The 23,713-nt window shown below is 48.3% G+C and overlaps 1 protein-coding gene across 1 annotated transcript; it reads right to left on the bottom strand.

Annotated features, from left to right (window-relative positions):
• Nucleotides 1-208: 208 nt before the first annotated feature.
• LOC102460287 (retinol dehydrogenase 10-like) lies at nt 209-23,689 on the bottom strand. The gene is made up of 5 exons (XM_006132185.5): nt 23,234-23,689; nt 9,218-9,316; nt 5,135-5,280; nt 1,374-1,505; nt 209-717 (listed from the first exon to the last, which is right to left on the bottom strand). Exons 1-5 carry the CDS (start codon nt 23,687-23,689, stop codon nt 552-554), a joined length of 999 nt encoding a protein of 332 aa, XP_006132247.3. The 3' UTR covers nt 209-551.
• Nucleotides 23,690-23,713: the final 24 nt, after the last annotated feature.

Genomic DNA, 23,713 nt, shown 5'->3' with positions numbered 1-23,713 from the left:
CTTGCAAGCTATAAAGACTGAAGATTACGACATCATGCAGCCCGATAATACTGAGTCTTATTTTATTTTAGTAAACACAACATTGCCACTCTTATTAAATTATTATTAAATCGAAGATGCTGATTTTATTATGTTGATCTTGTCATCTTGTAATATGAGTAAAAATCAAATTGCATAAGACGTGGACATATATACCCCACGGGTGTGGGTGCGTGGTAGGTAAAAACATGGATAACCCACGGGCTATATTTGCTAATTTATGGCAATATTTTCCTGCTCTTATGAATAAGACTAAAAGATGGGGTTATCAAATGTGCCTAAGTGTAGCAAAGGAGCCAAAAATCAGATTCTTACATATGTATTTATACCATTCATCTGGTCCTTTTCAGTGAGTAGTAGCTATTATATAAATGCTTGGTGTCATCAGATTTCTTCTGAGAGCCTTCAGATGTTGACCAAAAGAGCAAGTATGGATCAATAGAAGATGCTACCTCTAAGCGCTTCTACATGGAAGTGATTTTATTCAGCAGGTTTTCCCAGCTAAGTTTAGATTAAGAAAGTGTTCCTGAAGCTGTTACATTTGTGCAAGTACCACTCTTCATCTTCCTGTTGCTATCAGATGATGTTTCTCTTCTCCTTTGTCTAACGAATGGATACATGCACTTATCAATACCCAAAAACTTGTAAACAAGAACTTGAACATCCCATGGAAGGAGGCTGGAAATAAAGTTTCAGTAATTAGGAAAAGATTTTAATTTTCTCAGTTTATCCTTCAATTAATTATTTTAGCGCCTTGATTGAATCTGTGGACTAGATCTAAATGTATTGAAAAGTGAACAAAACTTAAGAGGGTATCTATGCTATCTTCTGCATCCAAAGAAAGAAAATAGCTTAGGTTACTAATACTGTTCTAATACAGTAACATTTTATAGGATTAGGCAGGGAAAAGCTATGACATATTAAACAATCCATCTTGTCAGATTTCAGGACGTGTTCCCCAAATTGCTAACAGTTGTTGAACATTAAATGTAATTTAGCTGACACTCTGTCAAAGGCTTTTTCAGGTTATTTTACATGCCTCCTATTCTAAAATTTCTTACCTCCATGCTCTTTGCTATTTCAAACATAAGGTGTAGGTGTAGCATCTTGCATATTTAAAATAATCTTTGTGCAGAGGGAAGAACAGGGTTTCCCAAGGAGCAGACACAAGCCCTGTGCTAAGGTTGATGTGCTTTTTCATTAAATCAATGTTCTAGCCATTTGGGGACACTCAGACAATGCTACAGACAATTAGTTCACTTTTAACTGCATCCTAAAACAGAGTGCTGTTAAAATGAATTAACGTGGCTGCAGTTCTCAGAGGAAATACTTACTGTTTGGAAACGACTGCAAAGTACATCGCTCGGGGGATACATATTATGGGCTGGTTACTCAGTATTCCTTTCATCGCTGTCTTCACACAGTTACCTGGTTGTAATGAAGGAAGAAGAGCATCCAGCTCTTGCCTAGACAAACAATTGGGAAAAGTTTCATTTAAAGACAAATCAACAGAAATTTGGAGAAAATGAGATTGTTATAACCCTGCTGAAACCACCATTGCATGAAGGAAAAGTGTCAACATTTCCTTTTACATCTTCTTAGGTAGGGCCTGGGCTGTTCAAGAACCAAGGAGTCTTGCCTGCCAAACTCTTCTTATGATTAACTCAGATACAACCCTTGTTGGTGACGTACAACTGCAGGTGTTCCTGGCTTAAATGAATTTGAACAACTCTGACTGGTAGTGGTTATTGCTAGTAATCCTTCAGTTCCTTCTATTATGCTAACATCAAAACTGTCATTTTTAGTGAGCCTTTGATTTTGTGCAGTCGTGATAGCACCTGCAACATGCCATTGAATAGAACTGACTCTCAGGCTGTGTCTAGACTGCAGGTTTCTTGCGCAAGAAGCTTTTTGCGGAAGAGATGTTCTGCAAAAACTACTTGTGCAAGAGCTCATCCACACTGCAAAAGCGCATCAAAAAAGTGATGCGTTTTTGCAAAAGAGAGTGTCCAGACTGCATGGACGCATGTTCGAAAGGAAACTCTGATTGCTATTTATAGAATGGCCACCAGGGCACCTGTGCTTTTTTCAATTGCTTCTTTTTGCTCAAAAAAACCCTGTTCCCCGTCCCCGCACACCTTTTTTGCACAAGAGCTCTTGCACAAAAAGGAGTTATTCCTCATAGAGGAATCCCTATTGCGCAAAAACTCCCCTGCTCTTTCGATTTTTTTTTTTTTTTTGCGTAAAAATGTTTCAGGTGCGGACGCTCCAAGAGTTTTTGCGGAAAAACAGCATATGTGAGTATCTTGCCATACGTGAGTATCTCATACCCAAGCAATAGTTCTTTTTGAAGGTCTCCACATGAGTTGAGCTAGTCTACAGGGGGCTCGTCATCTTTGGGCAGCTAAATTAGGAGCTCAGCATTAAACTTCAGTTGTACATGAGCTTGGCAGGAAAGGGGAGTCCTGCCTCCTGGCCCTAACCCTGCAAAGCACACTTAAAGGTTACGTCTAGACTGGCATGATTTTCCGCAAATGCTTTTAACAGAAAAGTTTTCCGTTAAAAGCATTTTCGGAACAGAGCATCTAATTTGGCACGGACGCTTTTCCGCAAACACACTTTTTGCAGAAAAGCGTCCGTGCCAATCTAGACACGCTTTTCCGCAAACAAGCCCCAATTGCCATTTTCACGATCGGGGCTTTTTTGCAGAAAACAAATGAGCTGTCTACACTGGCCCTTTTGTGCAAAAGTTTTGCGCAAAAGGACTTTTGCCCGAACGGGAGCAGCATAGTATTTCTGCAAGAAGCACATGATTTCTTACATGATCGTCAGTGTAGACAGCTGGCAAGTTTTTCCACAAAAGCAGGTGCTTTTGCGGAAAAACTTGCCAGTCTAGACATAGCCAGTAAGTTTAGGCCAGTCCTGGCAACCCCAATAGGCTCCCAACTGGCATTCCCTAGCGCTTGGGTGGCCACCCAGGAGAGATTCAGGTGCTGTCCAGCTGATTAGCAAAGCGTCCACAGTTCCCACAGCTGGCAGCATGTGTTTTACTGGTGGTGCACATCCGCACATGCCTCAGAGCATATAAAATGTATTCCTAACATGGATGGAAAAAATGAGGGAATTAGGTCCCAACTCAGTTTGAGAATCACTGGTCTAGAATGATGATTGGACATGGCCAAGAAACTAGTAGAGAATTGTAGCAAACTCTGGAACTTACGAATTGCAGAAGCTGTCACTATTCACTTGTTCCCTCAACATACTTAAAATTAGACTGAACCTATTGAATGATGATACACTAACGTGAGACTAAGGAGTCCCTTCCTATAAGGGGAGGAAGCCTATACCAAGATGGATTTCTCCAAACTGAGATCAGATCTACATTATAGCAGAGGTCCAGGGGGACAAGATGCCCTTCTTCTATTCCTGATTCTGCCAGTGACCCACTTTAGCAAATCTAAAACCTAAGAATTTCAGCCCTGGGCTGCAAGACTCAGGTTATAGGTTCCCTGCCTGAGGCTGAAGCCCTTGGGTTTCAGCTTTGCTTCTTTCTTCTCCACCCTCTCCCCTGAGAAATGAGGTTCTGTAGACTTAGGCTTTGTCTCCCCTTGGGATCGTGCAGTAACTTCTGTTGTCAGAAAGAGGATCATTGTGCAATGAAGTTTGAGAACCCCTGTTCTAAAGGATCCATTTCTAGTCTGGTTCTTCTTCCAGAAGCCCTTCTTTCCATCCACACCTCAGAAGAATTCTGGTTTCTACTTTCATGTCTGTAGGTAAAAATGTTCTCTACTTTTATCAAGAGATGGCATCCTTAGCTTCTGATTGTGCTGTCTGCCCTGAATAACATGTCAGTGTTCTAGCTGTCTCAGTGACCCAAACTGCTGTACAGGCAGTCCCCGACTTACATAAGTCGGATCCGCACTTACGAACGGGGCTTTCTCGCCCCGGAGCTCACAGGCAGCGGTCAGCCACCTCGACCTCCGGGGCGAGAAAAGCTGCTCCCGGTGCCCCTGGTCTGCTGGGGACCGTCTCTAGCAGACCAGGGGCACCGGGAGCAAAGCCGCAGCAGCAACGGGGTCCCCCGCTTCTGAGGCTTTGCTCCGGCAAAGCCTCAGAAGCGCAGGGACCCCGCTGCGGCTGCGGGTTTGCTTGCGGTGCCCCTGGTCTGCTGGGGACCATCTCCAGCAAACCAAGGGCACTGGGAGCAAAGCGGTCCCGCGCCAGAGCAAAGCCTCAGAGGCGAGGCACCCCCCGCTGCCGCTTTGTTCCCTGTGTCCCTGGTCTGCTGGGGGGGTGCAGCTAGTGTGCCCCCCCCCAGCAGACCAGGCTTTTGTTGTGGACCCTGGGGCAGAGCAGCTGGGGCGCTGCCGGTTGGTCCCGCAGCGCCACTCTGGGCACTACTGGACCAACCCAGCAGCACCCCAGCTGTTCTGCCCCAAGGGTCCTGATTCAGCCGCTGCTGGTCAGTTTCAGCAGCAGCTGAATCAGGACTCCTGGGGCAGAGCAGCTGGGGTGCTGCTGGGTTGGTCCAGTAGCGCTGAGGAGCGGTGCTACTGGAGCAACCCAGCAGCACCCCGGCTGCTCTGCCCCAGACGTCCCCAAGTCAGCCGTTGCTGAAACTAACCAGCGCTGACTACAGGAAGCCGGAGGCACAGTTGCTCTGCCCCGGGCTTCCTGGAATCAGCTGCTGATCAGTTTCAGCAGCAGCTGACTTGGGGTTCTTCAGTTGAATCTGTATGTAAGTCAGAATTGGCGGTCAGTTTCAGCAGCGGCTGAATCTGGACGCCAGTTCCGACTTACATACAGATTCAACTTAAGAACAAACCTACAGTCCCTATCTTGTACGTAACCCGGGGACTGCCTGCAATTCAGTAACATGAAGGGACAAGTACTCTAGGCTAAATAAAGGAAAGTTTAATCCTTCCATTCTATGAGCGGCTGAACCAATGAAGTGTACGGGGTGTCTGCTGATTCTGGCTGGCTACGAAGTCAGCTGGAGGTGTTCTTTCAGATGCCCTAACAACTGAGGAACTGACCCTTGTTGCAGCTGGACAGGTGTGAAATGTCTGAACAAGTTGAATGTAAATGGTATTACCTGATTCTATATCCAGTGAACATGCCAGTGTTGACAAGAGAGGGGCACACCAGTGTAGTCTTCACTCCATTGGCTCGCTTGGCTTTCAGCTGGTGGCTAAGAGCTTCGTGGAATCCAACTACTGCAAATTTGCTGGCACAGTAATCCTGCAGAAAATGAGGCTTTACCTACTGGTAGGTGAAGGAAGAAACTTGTTCTTACTGGAAACACTCTTAGGCCATGTCTATACTTACATGCGAATCGATGCGCCAGAGGTTGATCTTCTGGCATTTGATTTAGTGGGTCTGGTAAGGACCCACTAAATCAAATGCTGAGGGTACCCCCAGTAATGCTGGTACTCCTACTCTTTGCCAGGAATAAGGGAAGTTGATGGGAGCATTTCTCCCATTGACCACCTGTTATGAGGAACGCACCAAAGTTCAAATCAAGGTACATCAACTCCAGCTTCACAACTTAGCTGGAGTCATGTATCTTAATTTAAATGTATCCCCTAGTGTAAACCTGGCCTTTGGTAGTAGACAGTAATTGCTAGCTTAGCTATGGGAGTGCCGTAGGTTGGCTTCTCTTCACAGAGCAACTTTGCTCATTGAACCAAAGCATTCCTGTGAATGTGTGCTGAAAACAGATTCTTGTGCCTGGGTTAGTTTTCCATGTGTCAATTTCAGTATTGTTGTGGATTGGGTTAAAATATTTTTAAAATTGACGAGTGTGAATGCTGTAAGAAACAGCTCTAAGGAGCATCACCTGAAAGAAGGCATAAAAGAGTCTGGCCAGAAACTAGCACTGTGCGGGTGGAGGGTTAGACTGGGTACTGTTTGACCAACGTACAAACTGAAGTGCAGACAAATTCAGAGAACATACAGAAACTGAAGCACGTATACTGTGAGAGAGGGAGAGCCTGGAGAAGTACGGTGTATGTCCCTAGAAGAAGCAAGAGAGGGATTTTGGGTCTGATGCTGGCTAAAGAGGCTTGATCGAGGCTGAGCAAAGAAGCTATTCTGGGGGTTTTTTGGTTCCTGTTGCATTAGGAGAAGCAGGACTTTGTACATTCCTGAATTTAAAAAATAAAAAGCATCAAAGAAAACACCAGACTCTATCATTAATTTCTGCTCATAGCTGGAACATCTTCTGGGTCCAAGCTTTGACTGGCAAACCAGGTCAAAAAGCAGTAATAGTATTCTGGGCCAAACAAATGTCCCAAGTAATTGGGACATAAGGATGCAGTCGTATGTTTCAATGAGTTCCTGCACTCAAAACATTTTTCTTTTTATCTCTGATTTAAACTCCTTTTTAATTTACCATATTGTCCTATAATCTCTCTTTGATCCAGGAGACTGTCTGTCTTTGCCCCCCCAGATAAATGTCTTTTACTAGCAATGCCTGCTGATAAACTACAGCTGCCAATGAATTAAGGATGAGATCTAAAACCCAATGGGAGATTTTCGTTTGGCTTGGATCTGACTCAGAGCCAGGTGTTTTTAGTGCTTAGATGTGCTGTTTTGTTTGCAAAAATGTGCATAGTTGTGAACCTCACTTCCCCATACAAATCAGGTCAGTACAGACCTGAAGAGTGAGGTGTATTTACACCATCAGTTTAGCTTTTTAAATCTGACCACAGCACTAACATTGCTTCTGTAATACTTTCCAAATGCCTAATCCATATTGTCATGGCTCTTTAAAGGGATGCATACAAATCCTGTAATTATACTGGTTTTTTTCCTTAATTTCAGGGACCTCATTTTCCACCCCTTATTTAGTTTGGGCTGTCAGATTGTTTCTGAAGGCCTTGTCATTAGCATCAAATGTCCCATTTTTACTGTCTCATATACTAACATGGCTACCCTTCTAACTTTAAAACAGAATAGTCCTGTGGCACCTTAGATACTAACAAATATCTAGTTCATGAGCTATTTTTACTGTACATTCCAGGTAATTTGCTCTCACTTGAGTGCTCCCCTTTTCAGCGGCTGAGAATGTTTCAAAGTTTTAGCACCAATCGGCTCTTGTGATAAGCAGATCTCTCAAACCTCCCACTTTTTTAATATGGATAATGGACTGAACTGCACGGCACACATTTGAAACATGCTGAGAGAATAGTCGGGTCACTTGCCAAAGATGACAATTGCTGATATTTAATTTTCATATGCTGCCAACTTTTTAACAAAGGTCACCCTGTCCTCAGGAGAACAGTATACAATGCAATGAACTATGACTAGGATTGTCAAAGGGAAAAGGATTTTCAAAGGAGACCAAGAGAGTTAGATGCCCAAATGCTACTAAAGTTCAATGGGATTTGGATGTCTTCAGTTATAACATTTGCATTTCATCTGTCTATTCCGCAGTGCTTTAACCAGTAGATATGCATTGTTATCTCTGTCCTAAAGATGAGGAAAATAAGTGCTATGATTTGGGAATACAGAACCATATGTCTAGAACCCAACAAGAAATTCTATGTTGACATAGCATTGGAAGGTTTTCCATTGGCCTCTGATGAGATAATGATTATTTGCAATTTAGATCTAAGGAAACTGGCTTGAAAGGGTTAAGTAGTTTGCCCGAGGTCCCCTCAGAATCAGTGTCAGAGGTGGTATTAGAACTCCAAAGTATCCCAGCGCTGTGCTCAGGCCACTAATCTACCCTAGTGATGCTTTCTGTTTTATCAACCACAATACGTTTAAGGGGGGAAACACCCATGAAATTAAATACAACTGCTAAACTGTTAGGCTGTGTCTAGACTGGCCAGTTTTTCTGGAAAACCAGCCGCTTTTCTGGAAAAACTTGCCAGCTGTTTACACTGGCCACTTGAATTTCCGCAAAAGCACTGACGATCTCATGTAAGATTGTCAGTGTTCTTGCGGAAATACTATGCTGCTCCCATTCGGGCAAAAGTCCTTTTGCGCAAAACTTTTGCATAAAAAGGCCAGTGTAGACAGCTCAGATTTGTTTTCTGCAAAAAAGCCCCGATCGCGAAAATGGCGATTGGGGCTTGTTTGCGGAAAAGCGCGTCTAGATTGGCACGGACGCTTTTCCGCCAAAAGTGCTTTGGCGGAAAAGCGTCCATGCCAATCTAGACGCTCTGTTCCAAAAATGCTTTTAACGGAAAACTTTTCCTTTAAAAGCATTTGCGGAAAATCATGCCAGTCTTAGACGTAGCCTTAGAAATTGCTGTGTGCTGAAAGAAAAAAGTGGAGTCTAGTAACCAAACTGGACCTTGGCTTGACAGTTTCTATGTCTTAGCATTACCTGCTCCCGCCGCTTGGGGAAAGCTTAAAAACATTCCGATGCATTTTAAAGCACACACTTGTGTAAGGTGCGGCGCTTTCATTGAGACTGCCTGCTATGGGAAGGTGCTCAGCACCCCATGAGAGTAAGCCCTCAAATGTTTGACTGTCTGGATATGTCTAGATTACATCCTTTTATTGAAAAAAGGGATGTAAATTAGACATATTGAAATTGTAAATGAAGACGGGATTTGAATTTCCCACGCTTCATTTACATAATGGTGGCCACGGCTTTTTTCGGAAAGCCGCTTTTCAAAAAAGACCACGGTTAAGACAGAGATCTTTCAAAATAAATGCCCCTTTTCGAAAGATCCTGTAATGAGGTTTCAAAAAAAAGCCGTGGCCGCCATTATCATAGAATCATAGGACTGGAAGGGACCTCGAGAGGTCATCGAGTCCAGCCCCCCGCCCTCAAGGCAGGACCAAGCTCCGTCTACACCATCCCTGACAGATGTCTATCTAACCTGTTCTTAAATATCTCCAGAGAGGGACATTCCACCACCTCCCTTGGCAATTTATTTCAATATTTGACCACCCTGACAGTTAGGAATTTTTTCCTAATGTCCAATCTAAACCTCCCCTGCTGCATTTTAAGCCCACTTTATTATGTAAATAAAACGTGGGAAATTCAAATCCCGCCTTCATTTACAATTTTGATATGTCTAATTTACATCCCTTTTATTGAAAAAGGGATGTACTCTAGACATAGCCAGTCTCTAGGGAGAATTTAAAGTCAAAGAAAAGCCCCCACTTTGATCTTGCCCTGAGAGCTCTGCTTCTATGGTGAGTCATAGATACTGACCTCCACGTAAGCTGTTGCAAAGAGGCCCAAGCATCCTGCTACAGTCACAATGTGGCCGTGGTCCATCTCCATCATTTTTGGCATGAAAGCCTTGACAGTCTGCATGGAAAGAAGGAAGAGAGCTTATTCATGTGTACCACTAGCCTACTACACTTGCACACCTAAGCTGCATGCAGGTACTGTCCTTTAAGGTCTGTTGTACTGATGTTCTGCTGGCTCACACATTTATTGCTATTCTTAGCTGCAGTTAGGGTTGCCAAGTGTCTGGTATTCTACCAAACAGTCTGGTATTTGCGCTTTGTCGGTAAAAAAAAAAATCAGAGAATACCGGACATGTGCACTGTCCGATATTCTCTGATTTTTCTGGCTGCGCACTGAACGGAAGCCTGGCGTGGGTGGGAGGAGCAGCGGGAAGGCGGGGCCACGATCAGCGCTAGGAACGTGTGATTGCGCAGAAACCTGGCGGGGACGGGGGAGTGGCTGGGAGTCCCAGCTGGGAGTTCCAGCTGGGAGTCCCAGCTGGGAGGTGGGGCTGCTTATCCCACGTTCCTTTTTTTTTTTTTTTTTTTTTTTGATCGACCAAGAAAATACCGTGTGTTTGGTACTTTTTAGGAGACCATCTGGCAACCCTAGCTGCAGCTCAAAAGACTCATGGCTCAACTTTTACTCCAGAGAAGCAGCTTCATTTACTGGCCTTGATTCCGTTATGTGGAGTCAAGATCTTAGGCATTTGCAATTTTCTTGTTTCTGATTTGGCAGCTGCATGGAGATTTTTCCAACATGCTGGAGATGTGCTGATTGGTGTATTTGTATATTTGTATCAACATTTCACAGAGCCCCTTAGCAGAGATTTTTTTCATGGCTTTCCAGTCAATGATGCATGTGATTTAACATCAGGCAGATGGGTTTGGACTACAAAATTACAACCTGGACTTGCCCAATGTTTGGGCAATGTAGGCTCTGAGGTTTTGATTTAGCTCATTATGTTACACAGAGGCCAAACTGTTTTGATCTCAACTCCATCCAAATTTGGGGAAACTGAGATCCAGGGTTCAGGTTCAAGCCGATATCTAGCTATTGGCCATTTACATACTAAATTCATAAGGATCCCACAGAAACCAGTGTCCTGATTTACAAAAATGGAGAAGGTTTTCTTGTTTGATTAATGCTTATTTGGGCACCAGAGGAAAAGAACGACAGTCTGTCAGTACGGGGGAGGGGAGATCACATTCAGAGATTATTGAAAACACATCCCTTTAAAGTTCAGATGCAAATGAAGGTTTTCCATATTTTAAAGCAGAAAGAGTATTTGCATAATGTGGCCTTCAATGGGAGCATTAGTGTAATTACAGACCTCCAGCATTCTTTTATCCATCCCATTGGTTAGAACTGCTCTGTACAGGCTTGGACAATACAGGGGTTCCAATGCCAGCCGCCACTTCTATCATAGCTCAGACTGGTAGAGATGCACTGGCAGGAGAGCAAGAATCTCTAATGTAGGCCAAGCTAAAATGTTAACTGAAGACGCAGCCCAGAATCATCTTTACCTTGCAGTGCTGTGCAAAAAGCACGCCTGCCACAAAAGTGAGAACTCTGATAATGGTGCGGCTGTCATCTGGGAGATGTGTTCTGTTGGCTAATGCACTGATAAATGGCCGGAACCCAGCAAAGCTTTCATGGGCTGGCTGGAAGCCACTGATGCTTTCAGAGAAGAGCTGTGTCTGCATCCAGAAATGAAAAACAATGGGAGCTAAGGTGGGTCCCAGCTATCTATCATGCACTTACAAACTGCCTTTAGAAGGGCCCTACTAAAATCAACTCAAAGTCAATCCAGAAACCGTATTTAAACAGTGCTTTGGCCAAAGAGATTTCTATGAAAAAATCTGAATGTGACCAAGGGAGATCAGGTAACTCCAAGCAACACATAACTGTATCTCAGCCATTTGTTTGATTTTCTTAGCCTCTCCTACTTTCCCTTTCCTGCCAATTTAGGAAACACTGATGCCCATTTAAAGTTCCTTTTCAGTTGCACACGTGAGATGGTTTTGCTGGGTAACAAGATTAGTTTTCTCTGTAATCCTCTTAAAATATCCTTCCTCGGGTTGTCTTTTCATCTTTGGGTCCTGTGAAACTGGGATCAATGCGATCCAGACCTCATTCCTCAAGTCCGTGACTGATAAGCTACTTTCCAGAATTAGCTGCCTACAACCACAAATCATACATTGAACAACAACTGTTACCAGAATGTAATTGGGCAGTTTCAGAATACAATATTTTGCATAATGCCTAAATGCACTCAGCACTGTATCCCTAGGTAAGATGGATGGAACCACATAAGCTATGTTGTTTCAGACGGGATAAACTCAAAATACCTCTCTTGGGGTACGTCTACACTACAGCGCTAATTCGAACTAACTTAGTTCGAATTAGTTAATTCGAACTAAGCTATTTCGAACTAACACGTCTAGAACTAAAAACTAGTTCGAATTAGCGTTTTGCTAATTCGAACTAGCATGTCCACATTAAGTGGACCCTGAACCGGGCTTAAGAATGGCCGGAAGCAGTGCCGGCAGGGCATCAGAGGAGGACTCAGAGCGTGGAGATGCTGTCTCAGGCTAGCCGAGGGCTGCGCTTAAAGGGTCCTGACCCCCACCCTGGACAGACAGTTCTCAGGGGTGCCCCGCTTGCAAAGCAGTCCTGGCTTGGAGTGCCCGGAGTACCCACACTGGGCACATCACACCACTCGGCCATCAGACCGGCTGCACTTGCCGCAGGCTGCCATCTGGGGAGAGGGGGCAATTGAGGGGCTGCAGGAGACCTTCCACCCCCAGAAGCCCGCAGAGCCAGCCCAGTCCTCCCCATCGGGGGCTCGTGCCCCATTCCTCCCTCACTTCCTTCCACTTACCCTTCCCTAGCCCCTTTTCTTGATGTCCAAAATAAAGGACAATTGTGTTCAAAAATGGAATCTGTCTTTATTGAACAAAACTGGGGGAGACTGGGAAAAGGAGATGGGAGAGGGGAAGAGAGAGGCTGGGAGAGGGGAGGGCAACTACAATGATCAGGGGTTGGGAACAGGTCCCATATGAAGAGAGGCTAAAGAGACTGGGACTTTTCAGCTTAGAAAAGAGGAGACAGAGGGGGGACAGGATAGAGGTCTCTAAAAGCAGGAGTGGGGTGGAGAGGGTGCATACAGAAAAGTTCTTCATTAGTTCCCATAAAGAAGGACTAGAGGACACCAAAGGAAAGGAATGGGTAGCAGGCTTCAAACTAGTAACAGAAAGTTGTTCTTCACAAAGCAAAGAGTCAACCTGTGGAACTCCTTGCTGCAGGAGGCTGTGAAGGCTAGAACTGGAACAGAGTTTAAAGGGACGTAAGATCAAGTCATGGAGGTTGGGTCCATGGAGTGCTATTAGCCAGGGGGTAGGAGTGGTGTCCCTGCCCAAGGTTTGTGGAAGGCTGGAGAGGGATGGCACGAGACAAATGGCTTGGTCACTGTCTTCGGTCCATCCCCTCCAGGGTCCCTAGGGTTGGCCGCTGGCGGCAGACAGGCTACTGGGCTAGATGGACCTTTGATCTGACCCAGGACAGCCATTGTAAGCTCAGGGCTCAGGGTCGGGGGTCTCAGTTTACCCCCTTGATTTTCATGCACACCTGCTCCTGGGTGGCCAGGCTGGCAGCTCTCCTGCCCTAGACGGCCACTTTCCTGTGCCTAGTGCGGAGATCGTGGACAAAGTCCACGATGTCCGCACTAGCCCAGGCAGGTGCCCGCCTCTTGCGGTCCCGGGCAAGCTCCCGGGAGCCGCCAGCCTGGTCCCGGGAAAAGGGGGAGGGCTGGGGGGCATCGGGTGGCTGGTTCGAGCCGTGCCAGGTGCAGGGTCTGCTGGCTGGGTGCTGGCAGGCTTGCACCTGGCATGGGCACCATAGCCAGCCTGTGCCCCTTTAAGGGGTCCGGGGCTGGGAGGGGGGCAATAGAGTTTCCCTGGTGTTGGCCAGAGTGGCCACCAGGGAAACCTGGGGAGGGCTAGCCTCCCACTAGTTCGAATTAAGGGGCTACACACCCCTTAATTCGAACTAGCTAGTTCGAACTAGGCTTAATCCTCGTAAAATGAGGATTACCTAGTTCGAACTAAGTGCTCCGCTAGTTCGAATTAAGTTCGAACTAGCGGAGCGCTAGTGTAGCGCCTATGAAAGTTAGTTTGAACTAACGTCCGTTAGTTCGAACTAACTCTGTAGTGTAGACATACCCTCGGGTTTCTCCTCTGGCTAGCTCTTTGGAGAGTAGGGATGTTAAATATCGGTTAATTGAAAAGTCAATTAATCTCAAGAATTCTTATCAGTCAATTATTCTATAGTTCCTGGGGGACCAGGCCGGCAGCCAGTGCCTCTGTATCAGGTGGAAGCTGGTCCATGAGGGAAGCCAGTTTAAAAACCAGATCCCCTCACAGACCAGCTGCCTGTCTCCCTGTGCTGCTGCCTCTGATAAAGAGGCAGCAGCATGGGTGGCAGCAGCCCCTCTTTGTGGGGGTCTGAGCTCCCAGACCCAGCATGAGCCGGAACTGAATCGGGCTGCCTACCTGTCTGGTTTCTAATACACTTTAAATGCAGATCCGCAGCAGGGGTAGGACCTGGACTCATCAAAAGCCAGAACTGAGCTGGGCTGCTGGCCAGCCTGCTGCTAAATTTACAGATGGGGGAAGAGGAAGGGAAATGCATGTTGCCTGTAGTATTAACCTATAAGCTTTTGCTTTTCCATTAATCGGTTAATTGACTATATTATTACACCCCTACTGGAGAGAACTAGTATATTTTCAGTCTAGTTCATACGTTTGCAGGATATCTTCTTGCACTCTTGTCTTCTTGATGTTAAATAACATCCTTAAACCATCCTCCCAACTAAGGCTTCAGGACATACTTTTCTTCATGTTGGTTTTGGTTTGGCCGCTGTCACCAGAATCAAAATTGTGAAACAGAGGCTGGTTGTTTGGGTTAAGAAACCAGTGTGGCAATCAAATGGTGCTCACACTTCATTTAACATAGTAGACCTGAGCGTTTGGTTACTCAGCAGGACCAATGAGCATTTTACACAGAGAGAAAGTGAGGCACAGAGCAGTGACATGAGTGGGATGTGGGACCTAGAACTGCTCACTTCCTAATCCTTTGTTTGTTCCAATAGACCACTCTGCTTCTCAAACAGACATGCTCGCAGACATGAGGCCGAGACAGCTTTCCCCCTTGCTGTCCTATGTTGCACTAGCCCTTCAACAACAACTCTTTTGTTGTTGATCTTAGCCTGGCCACCAGCTTAGGTTTCATTCATCAGGGAAATTCTGGGAAGCAAATCAGAGTTCTACCTTGGAAACCACCATGTCATGTATATGTTATCGCCAGGAGGGGAACACTCTGCTTGCCTGACCTTTCTAAACACAAACAGCTGCGCTCAAGCTACACAAGCAAAGCAGAAGACTGAGAAATACCCTCAGTGTGTTTTCACTGATGCCATTTGGCCCTCTGAAGGCACTTCCGCAACATATGCACGACCCGTCAGTTCTTCTTTGAGTGGTTGCTCATGTCCATTCGAATTAGGTGTGCGCACCGTGTGCACCGCGTCTTTCGGAGCGCTTTCCCTAGAGATACCCGTAGCGCCGGCAGGGTGTTCCCTGGAGAGGCACTGCCATGGCAGGGCATAAGTACCCCTACTGGCGCTCCCCCACCTCAGTTCCTTCTTACCGCCCGTGACGGTCGTTGGAGCGTGTCTCTGTTAGTTCAGTTAATGGTTCCCGTTTCTCTTAGCATTGTAGATAGTTCTAAATAGTTTAATTAGTTAGATAGTGTCTCTTTGTTTTCTTCTCCCCCTTCGGGGGCGAGGAATGCCAGGGCCACAAGGCTTTAAGGTTTGTGCTGTCTGCGCAAAGTTTATGCCCAAAGGAGACCCTCACGACAGTTGTCTGAAGTGTCTGCGTGAGGGCCATCTTCCAGACGTTTAAGCCGCGCACTAAGAGGGAGAGAGACTCTCGTCTAAAACTTCTCATGGAAGCGGCTTTACAGCCGGCACCGACTGGACACTCTGCGGTGTGCAGTGCACCGGTGTCCATGTGCGATGCCCCATCTCGAGACCGAGCCTCGGTGTTGACGGTTCAGCACTGGTCTCACTCCCCAGCACCGAAGAGGTCAGGAACGTCCCGTGGTAGGTCTCCGAGCCGGAAGTCCAAGTCGGGCCTACACCACAGTGCCGGGTCTCCAGTGCGCACCTCCTCATCCACCACGGTGCGGCGTAAGTGAGCGGGACGCCCATCCAGTCCAGGGCAACTACCCTCACACTGCCCCTCCACGCCAGACACTTTTGAGGCGGCTCATGACCTTATTAGCCTCACTACCTCCCCTCCGTCGTCGGTTGAGGTGGAGAAGTCGAGGTTACCTACGCTGGAGGCCATGTTGGCACCAGTTTCGCCTCAGCACCGGCACAACTGGACGGCACCAGTCGCTTATGCAGTGGGACCGTCCCCTGCGGGACCAGTACCGCTTGCCTCCACATCGGTGCCGGCCTCGACGCAGGTCACCAGGCTTCACTTGGCGCTCGACTGGAGTCAACCACCCTTGATGCCGGGACCTCTTCCAGACCCCGTCTTGGCTGCTCCGGTGCCGTATCACCCAGGCCTTGAGGCACCGTCTACGGCACCATCATCGGTACCAGCGCTGAGTAGCTTTCCCGGGGTCTCGTTTCAGTCGTCGGCACCGGGCCCTTCAGCATCAGCTTCTTCAGCACCGATGCAAGTTTCGGCACCGTTACAGGCACCGGCATTGACCCGATGGGCCATGCCAGTTCCACCATCACCAGTGACTTCAGGGTTCGTCTTGCAACCAATTCCGACTTCAGCACCGCAGCTATGTTCCAGGGCGGCACCACAACCGGGACCATTTTTCCTGGTGCCGCAACCGGCTCCACTCCCGGCACCGGGACCCGTCCTCCTGGTGCCACAACAGGCACTGCAACCGGCACCAGTTTTCCCAGGCCGGCACGCCCTCATCGCGCGGACTTGGGCAAACCTGAGTCTATGGCCAGGTTTGCTCCCTCCTTGGTGGCAGGACATTCATCATCTGCGCCTCCCTGGCCTGAGTCTGACTACTGGAGCGCATCAGGAGCTACTTAGGCGTCTGGCTTCCAATCTGGGTGTCCCAGTGGAGCCAGTAGTGGAGGACATGGATCCCATGATTGACATCCTCTCGGACGATGCGCCCGCCTGCTTGGCATTGCCACTTAATAAATCTATGGCCAAGATTACTAATGCCCTGTGGCAGACCCCGGCGACCCTGACCCCTACCTTAAAGGGAGTCGAGAGCCGCTATTACGTTCCCCAGTCGGGACATGAACACCTGTACTCCTAACCTGTCCTGGGGTCCTTGGTCATTCAGGCTGCGGCTCAAAAGGAGAGGCTCCCCCAACTGGGGCCGTCCCCGAAAGCTAGGGAGCCTAAACGCCTGGACCTGATGGGCCATAAGGTGTATGCCACTGGCGGAGTGCAACTCCGCATTGCGAACCAGCAAGCGATGCTGAGTCGTTAAACTTATCCATGGCCTGCCAAGTATTATAAGCATAAGGATAAACTGTCTGCCGAGACCCGTCAGGAGTTTGCGGCCATGACTTCGGAGGGCAGAACCACTGCCTGCACGGCCCTTCAGGCTTCCCTGGACACTGTTAACTCTGCAGCCCGCACCATGGCATCAGGTGTGGTTATGTGCCGTGGTGCCTGGCTACAAGTGTCTGGAATATCTCCGGACATCCAAACCACAATCCAGGACCTGCCGTTTGACGGAAAAGCCTTGTTTTCAGAGTAAACGGACTCCAGGCTCCATACGCTTAAGGACACGAGGTCTATTCTCCGGTCCTTGGGGATTCACACGCCGGCCCCTCAGCATCGTCAGCTGCCCTACAGACAGCAGAGGAGAATGCAGTCCCAGGTCCCCCGTGGGGATTACTGGAGACGCCGTCCTCGTGCCCCCAGTGGGGGTGCGGGGGCGGTTGCGGGCCCCTCATCCGCAAGGGATTGTCGACATCGCCCGAGAGGGGACAACCCCCGTGGCGTTGGTCAAGGCTCCTCTCAGCAGAACCAAGCACCAGTTTTGACGGGCTGCTAGAGTGTCGTGCACCAGCCTCCCACCCTGGCCCCCCATTTGGGGCCAGGTTATCCCGGTTTGCCCACGCCTGGACAGAAATCACCACCAATGCCTGGGTTCTAAAAATAGTCAGAAATGGCAATACTGTTCCCTTCCTGGGCTCGCCCTCTTCCACCCTGCCCGCCCCGTCCATTTTCAGGGACACCTCTCACAAAGGCATCCTCCGTCAGGAGGTGCTAGCGCGCCTCGAAAAGGGAGCTGTGGAGAGGGTCCCCTCGCATCTGAGGGGCAGAGGGTTTTACTCCCGGTATTTTGATGTCCCAAAACCAAAGGGCAGGGTTCGTCCCACCTTAGATCTCAGGGACCTCAACAAGACGGTGGTGAAATCCAAGTTCAGAATGGTAACCCTGGCCTCAGTTATCCCAGTTTTACAGCTAGGAGACTGGTACGCAACTCTCGATCTCAAGGACGCTCGCTTCCATGTGGCAATAAGACCCAGCCACAGGAGGTTTCTCCGTTTTATTGTTTCCCGATGTCACTTCCAATTTACAATGCTCCCATTTGCCTTTCAACAGCACCCAGGGTCTTAACAAAATGCATGGCAGTCGTAGCGGCATTTCTCCGCACAAAAGGGGTACACGTCTTTCCGTACCTAGACGACTGGCTTATTCGTGGTCGTTCCTACAAACAAGTGGAGGCCCATGTTTCCCTCACAAGGGCCCTCTTCGTAAGGCTGGGGGCTCATGCTAAATGAGGAAAAGTCATTGTTGACTCCATCCCAGCACATCGAATTAGGAGGTGCCTTCCTGGACGCCAGGGTGGCGAGAGCACTCCTCCCCAGAACCAGGTTTCTGTCCATAGTGGAGCTGGTCTCCAAGTTAACCCGGTTCTCCATCACGACCGCCCAGGTCTGCTCGAGGCTGCTGGGACACATGGCGGCATGAACGTATGTGGTACGCCATGCTCGAATGCGGCTCAGGCCTCTGCAAGCCTGGTTGGCAAGAGCATTCAACCAGTCCAGGGGCCTCTGGGACACGGTTCTCACAGTGCCTCCGGAGGTGATAGCCTCCTTACAATGGTGGACCCAGGAGGCTGTGGTGTGCAGTGGGGTTCCGTTCACTGTACCTCCCCCCTCGCTCACTCTGGTCACAGATGCCTCGGACCTGGGTTGGGGAGCGCACCTGGGGTGTCACAGGACCCAGGGGTTATGGTCCCCTGCAGAGCAGGCTCTGCACATAAATGTCCGGGAGCTCAGGGCAGTCAGGAGAGCCTGCGAGACCTTCCTGTCAAAGCTCTCTCGCCGCTCTGTCCTGGTCCGCCTGGACAACATGGCGGCTGTGTTTTACCTCAACAGGCAAGGGGGAGCCCGGTCGCCTCCCCTCTGCCACGAGGCTCTGTGCCTCTGGGACCTGTGCGTAGAGCATGACATAGTTTTGCAGGCAGAGTACCTGCCGGGGTGCAAAAACCTGCTGTCCGATGCTCTGAGCAAGTCTGTCGGAGCCCACGAATGGTCTCTCAAGGATTCGGCACTTTGTCAGATCTTCCGCAGGTGGGGTTGCCCCCTACTAGACCTCTTTTCCTCGGCACGCATCACCAAGTGCTGGAGCTACTGCTCCCTGTTGGGGCTGGGGGAACACTCCAGGGGGGATGCCATGACCGTGCCGTGGCCGGCGGGCATCTTCTACACTTTCCCTCCGTTTCCCCTAATTCGCAGGGTTCTGACCAAGGTCAAGACCTTCAGGTCGACGGTCATCCTGATAGCCCCCCGGTGGCCCAGGCAGTTTTGGTTCCCTATCCTGGTGAATATGCTCAGCGAGGAGCCTGTAACGCTCCAGCCGGTTCGGGATTTCCTGACCCAACCCTGGGACGGGGGGGACCATGGTTCACCTGAATCTCAGCTCTCTCCACCTGATGGCCTGGTTTATCCGTGGCTGACCCAACCGGAAAAGGAATGTTCCCAGGAGGTACAGATGGTGCTCCTAAGTAGTAGGAAACCGTCTACCAGGTCATCGTACGCAGCCAAGTGGCGGCACTTCTCGTCTTGGGCGTCCAGAAGGGGAGTGCACCCGTCCCATGCACCTGTCCCGTCAATTCTGGACTACCTCTTTGAACTTAGGTCCAGTGGCCTCTCTACCACCTCTATCAAAGTCCATGTGGCATCTCTCTCCTCCTTCCATGTTGGCTCGGCAGGAGTTTCTCTGTTTTCTGACCCTGTGGCCAAAAGGTTCCTTAAGGGTTTGGATAAGTTGTATCCCTCGGTTAGACCCCCTCTTCCCACTTGGGACCTTAACCTCATTTTGCCTATACTTGTGTCACCCCCCTTTGAGCCGCTGGCCACGTGTTCTTTGAAGCACCTCTCTATGAAGGTTGCATGAAGTGACCATTACGTCGGCTCGCAGGGTCTCCGAGCTGAGGGCGTTAACTGTAAACCCGCCCTACCTAGTGTTTACTGACAATAATGTGAGGCTCTGCCCTTATCCAGCTTTTCTCCCTAAGGTGGTGTCACCGTTTCATTTGTCCCAAGAAATTTACATCCCGGTTTTCTTTCCAAAGCCCCACGCCTCCCCTAAGGAGCAAGTGCTCCATACCCTGGATGCTAGACGTGCACTAGCTTTTTATATTGATAGAACTAAACCCTTTTGCAAATCCACACAATTGTTTAATGCTGTCTCTGACAGAATGAAAGGGCTCCTCAGATCAACCCAGAGGCTGTCCAATTGGTGTATCAGGGAGTGTTATGCCTTGGCCGGGAAGGTCCCGCCCCGGGTTACAGCACATTCCACCAGGGCGCAGGCGTCCTCTGTAGCTTTTGGGGCGCAGGTTCCAATCACTGAAATCTGCAGGGCAGCCACATGGTCGTCGCTCCATACCTTTACAGTGCACTACACGCTGGCACAGCAGGCTAGGGAGGATGCAGGGTTGGGCTCTGCGGTCCTCAGCTCTGTTTTGTAAATATGTTTGTTTTATCTGTGTCACATTGCACTTTCTACAGTTTTCTGTGTTCGCTTAGTTGAATAAATTCGTTTGGATTGTTCAACTTTCGTGGACTTCTCTTTCTGAGTGCTCCGACCCCTCCTCCTTGAAGTGAGGTTGGCTTGGAAGTCACCTAATTCGAATGGACATGAGCAACCACTCGAAGAAGAAAAAAACGGTTACTTACCTGTAACTATTGTTCTTCGAGATATGTTGCTCATGTCCATTCGATTCCCCCACTACCTCCCCTTCGTTGGAGTGTTCGGCAAGAAGGAACTAAGGTGGGGAAGTGCCGGCAGGGGTACTTATGCCCCGCCATGGCGGTGCCACTCCACGGGGCACCCTGCCGGCGTTACGGGTACCACTAGGGAAAACACTCCGGAAGATGCGGTGCACACACCTAATTCGAATGGACATGAGCAACACATCTCGAAGAACAACAGTTACAGGTAAGTAACCCTTCTTTTCCCATGACTAAGGTGAATCTATGGTTATAAAATCACTGATGTAACTTCCGAAGCACATTGTTCTCATTGAAGGTAGATGCCTTTCTCCTGAGAAGAGTCGAGTTATTTAATGGAGAAATATCTCCACTAAATAAATGTAGCTCTTATCAAGACTTCAAAGTCTTGAAAATTCATTCGGACTTCATCTTTGTCCATAAATTAACACTTTTAGGTTGACATAAAACAGATTCAAAATATTGGTTTTGTGTATTTGGAAAATTGGATTTATTTATTTTGCCTGGACTTTGCTGAGGGTGAGTTTGAAAGTTTGTAATTAATGGGTCAGGGACAGCATTCCCTGTAAACTGTGCACTTGGCTACTAGGGAGAGATTCAAATGCCATCCAGCCGATTAGCAGAGTGCCCACATCTAGGTTTTATGTTTCTAATTGTGGTGCACATTTGCACATGCATCAGTGCACATACAATTATTCTGCACAAAGATGGAAAAAATCCACACATGGATGGAAAAAATTAGAGAGGACTCTGGTGCACCTTTGCACAGGCCTTGGCATGCACAAAATTATTCCACACGTGGATGGAAAAATTCTGCAAATGAATGAAAAAGATTAGAGCTGTGGTGTCCAACCAGTTCCGAAGCAGTATAGTGAGCTAGTCACACTCAACCAGCCAAATAGCCACACTGTTCAAGCCAAATAGCCACACACAACTGGCCACATGTGGCTAGTGGCTAGCATGCTGGACACTACAGAATTAGAAGAAACATTGGTCAGGGATTGTATTTTTTTATACTTTGTGCTAAGGGGCTCTTAGTCCAAGACTAGGCCTCCTAAATCCTACTACAATATAAATGAGAACAATCCTGAGAGGGAATCCAAATCAGAAAAATCAATCAACTCCTGAACTATGTCCCATAGGTCCCTGAGGTTCTGCACAGTGACTGTAAAATATTTGACCATAAACAGAGTCCATAGTCACATTCAGGAAGGAAGGCTTGTGATAATCTATTGGGGTTGAATTAGATCGAGGGTGGGTAATTTCCAGCCTGCGAGCCGGACCCCATCTTTATATTTACCTGTGCCTCCACAGGTATTGGGTGATCACAGCTCTCATAGGCTGTAGAGCGCAGTTTTATGGCCAATGGGAACATCTGCAAGCAGTGTCCTGGTCTGTACCGCTTTCCGCTAATCCCACTGGCTGCAAACAGTGATCCACAGGCAAGGAGAGGTGTGACTGCCGAATACCTGCAGAGGTGCAGTTAAATATAGGAGCAGTGGCCCCCAAAGAGCTAACCCTTTAAGGTGCTACTAGTCTGTTTGTTGTTTTTTAAGTTTTTCCTGTTACAGACTAACTCGGCTACCCCTCTGAAGCTATAGAGATCTGGAATGCCCTACACAGGAATTCCTGGTACTAATTTAACAGTGTTAAATTGAATAGAAGATTAAAACAAAAAAGCCACTTTAGATGAGCTATCGGCATTTTTACCAGATCTTTCCAACTATGGTGGAAGTAGCTTTCTCGGAAAACAAGTTTCATTTGTGGACAAGTAGCGAGTGCGAGCAGTTCTCACACTGGGTTAGAGCCCCAAAGTGGGTCACCATGGCTGAGCTTAGATTTGCCGGGGCCCAGGGCTGAAAATCAAGCCCCACCCTCTGGGGTCAAAGCCCAAGCCCAGGGGCTTCCATCCTGAGCACTGGGGCTCAAGTGACAGCATCCTGGCTGCCAGAGCTGAACTCCTGGGATTTGGGCCACCTGCCCAGGCCAAAGGTGCTCGGGCTTTTGCTTCACCCTGCCATACACTCCATACCTGAGGTGGCAGAGTGAGGCTCCTCCCTCCTGGGGTCCTGTCGTAATGTTTGTTGTCAGAAGAGGGTCATGGTGCAATGAAGTCTAAGAAGCCCTGCACTGATGTTTTTGAAAATTTGGTCCTTGCGGATTTGCCCAGGTCACAGCACACAACTGATTCCTTTCCTTCCACTCTCTGTTTTGTGCTTTAAAGACTAAACCACCACTACAGTGTTGAATGCTTCTGTGAGTCGTCCTCCAGCACACACACACCCCTCCCGCACAGCCAGCTCAACTAGTTGCACTGGTAGGGAATCATCCAAAGTCAGAATCTAAACACAGGGAACCCACCTGGTCCCAAATCCCTGAACAAATACTAAGTCAGTCTCTGTCACAAAGAGCACACCAGAGGAAGTGCTGTGAGAGCTCAGAAGCTTGTCTTTTTCACCAACAGAAGTCGGTCCAAGAAAAGACATTATCTCACCCACCTTGTCTCTCTAATAAAGAGCACAAATAGTCAAGCAAAAGAGGCAGACTGAGATAAAGTGATTTCTCTAAGGTCAGACAGCAGATTAGAGGCAGTAACAAACAGAAACCAAGACCGCCAAGGCAGCGCTGTACGCCCAAGTGCACACTGCCTCTCAATCACCTTACCTTTGGTTTGCTGTGCCGACACTTACCCAGAAATGAGCATGGCAGTTAGTCTTCATGGTCCTTTCCAGGAGTTCATCTGAGCACTGCAGGATGGGTTTCCCGGCAACAACCCCAGCATTATTGATCAGGAAGGTGACATCTCCTACTTCCTGCCGTACTCTCTGTGCTGTGTTGTAGACATCCTCTCGCTGGCTCACATCACAGGTATAAGCATAAGCCCTGGCTCCCAGCTCCCTCACCTGCACAGCCGTCTTTTCATTCCCATCTGCATCTATATCCCACAGGACAAGCGTCGCGCCTCTCTGAGCAAATTCTAAAGCAAAAAGTCGACCGAGTCCTTTTGCGCTGGCTGTACCTGTTATCAAACATATTTCATTGGTGACCCTTTTCTCTGTGGGCCTCTTTATCCACCGCACAAGGGACTGGATTATGTAGCCCACAACATTAGCTGTGAGCAGCAGAAAATCTACAAGCACACCCATTGTTTTTTTGCTTTCAAATGGGAG

The sequence above is a fragment of the Pelodiscus sinensis genome, chromosome 17 (assembly GCF_052426305.1).
Source record: "Pelodiscus sinensis isolate ZL-2025 chromosome 17, ASM5242630v1, whole genome shotgun sequence".
Taxonomy (NCBI): domain Eukaryota; kingdom Metazoa; phylum Chordata; order Testudines; family Trionychidae; genus Pelodiscus; species Pelodiscus sinensis.
This window is presented reverse-complemented; position numbering and strand designations above follow the sequence as displayed.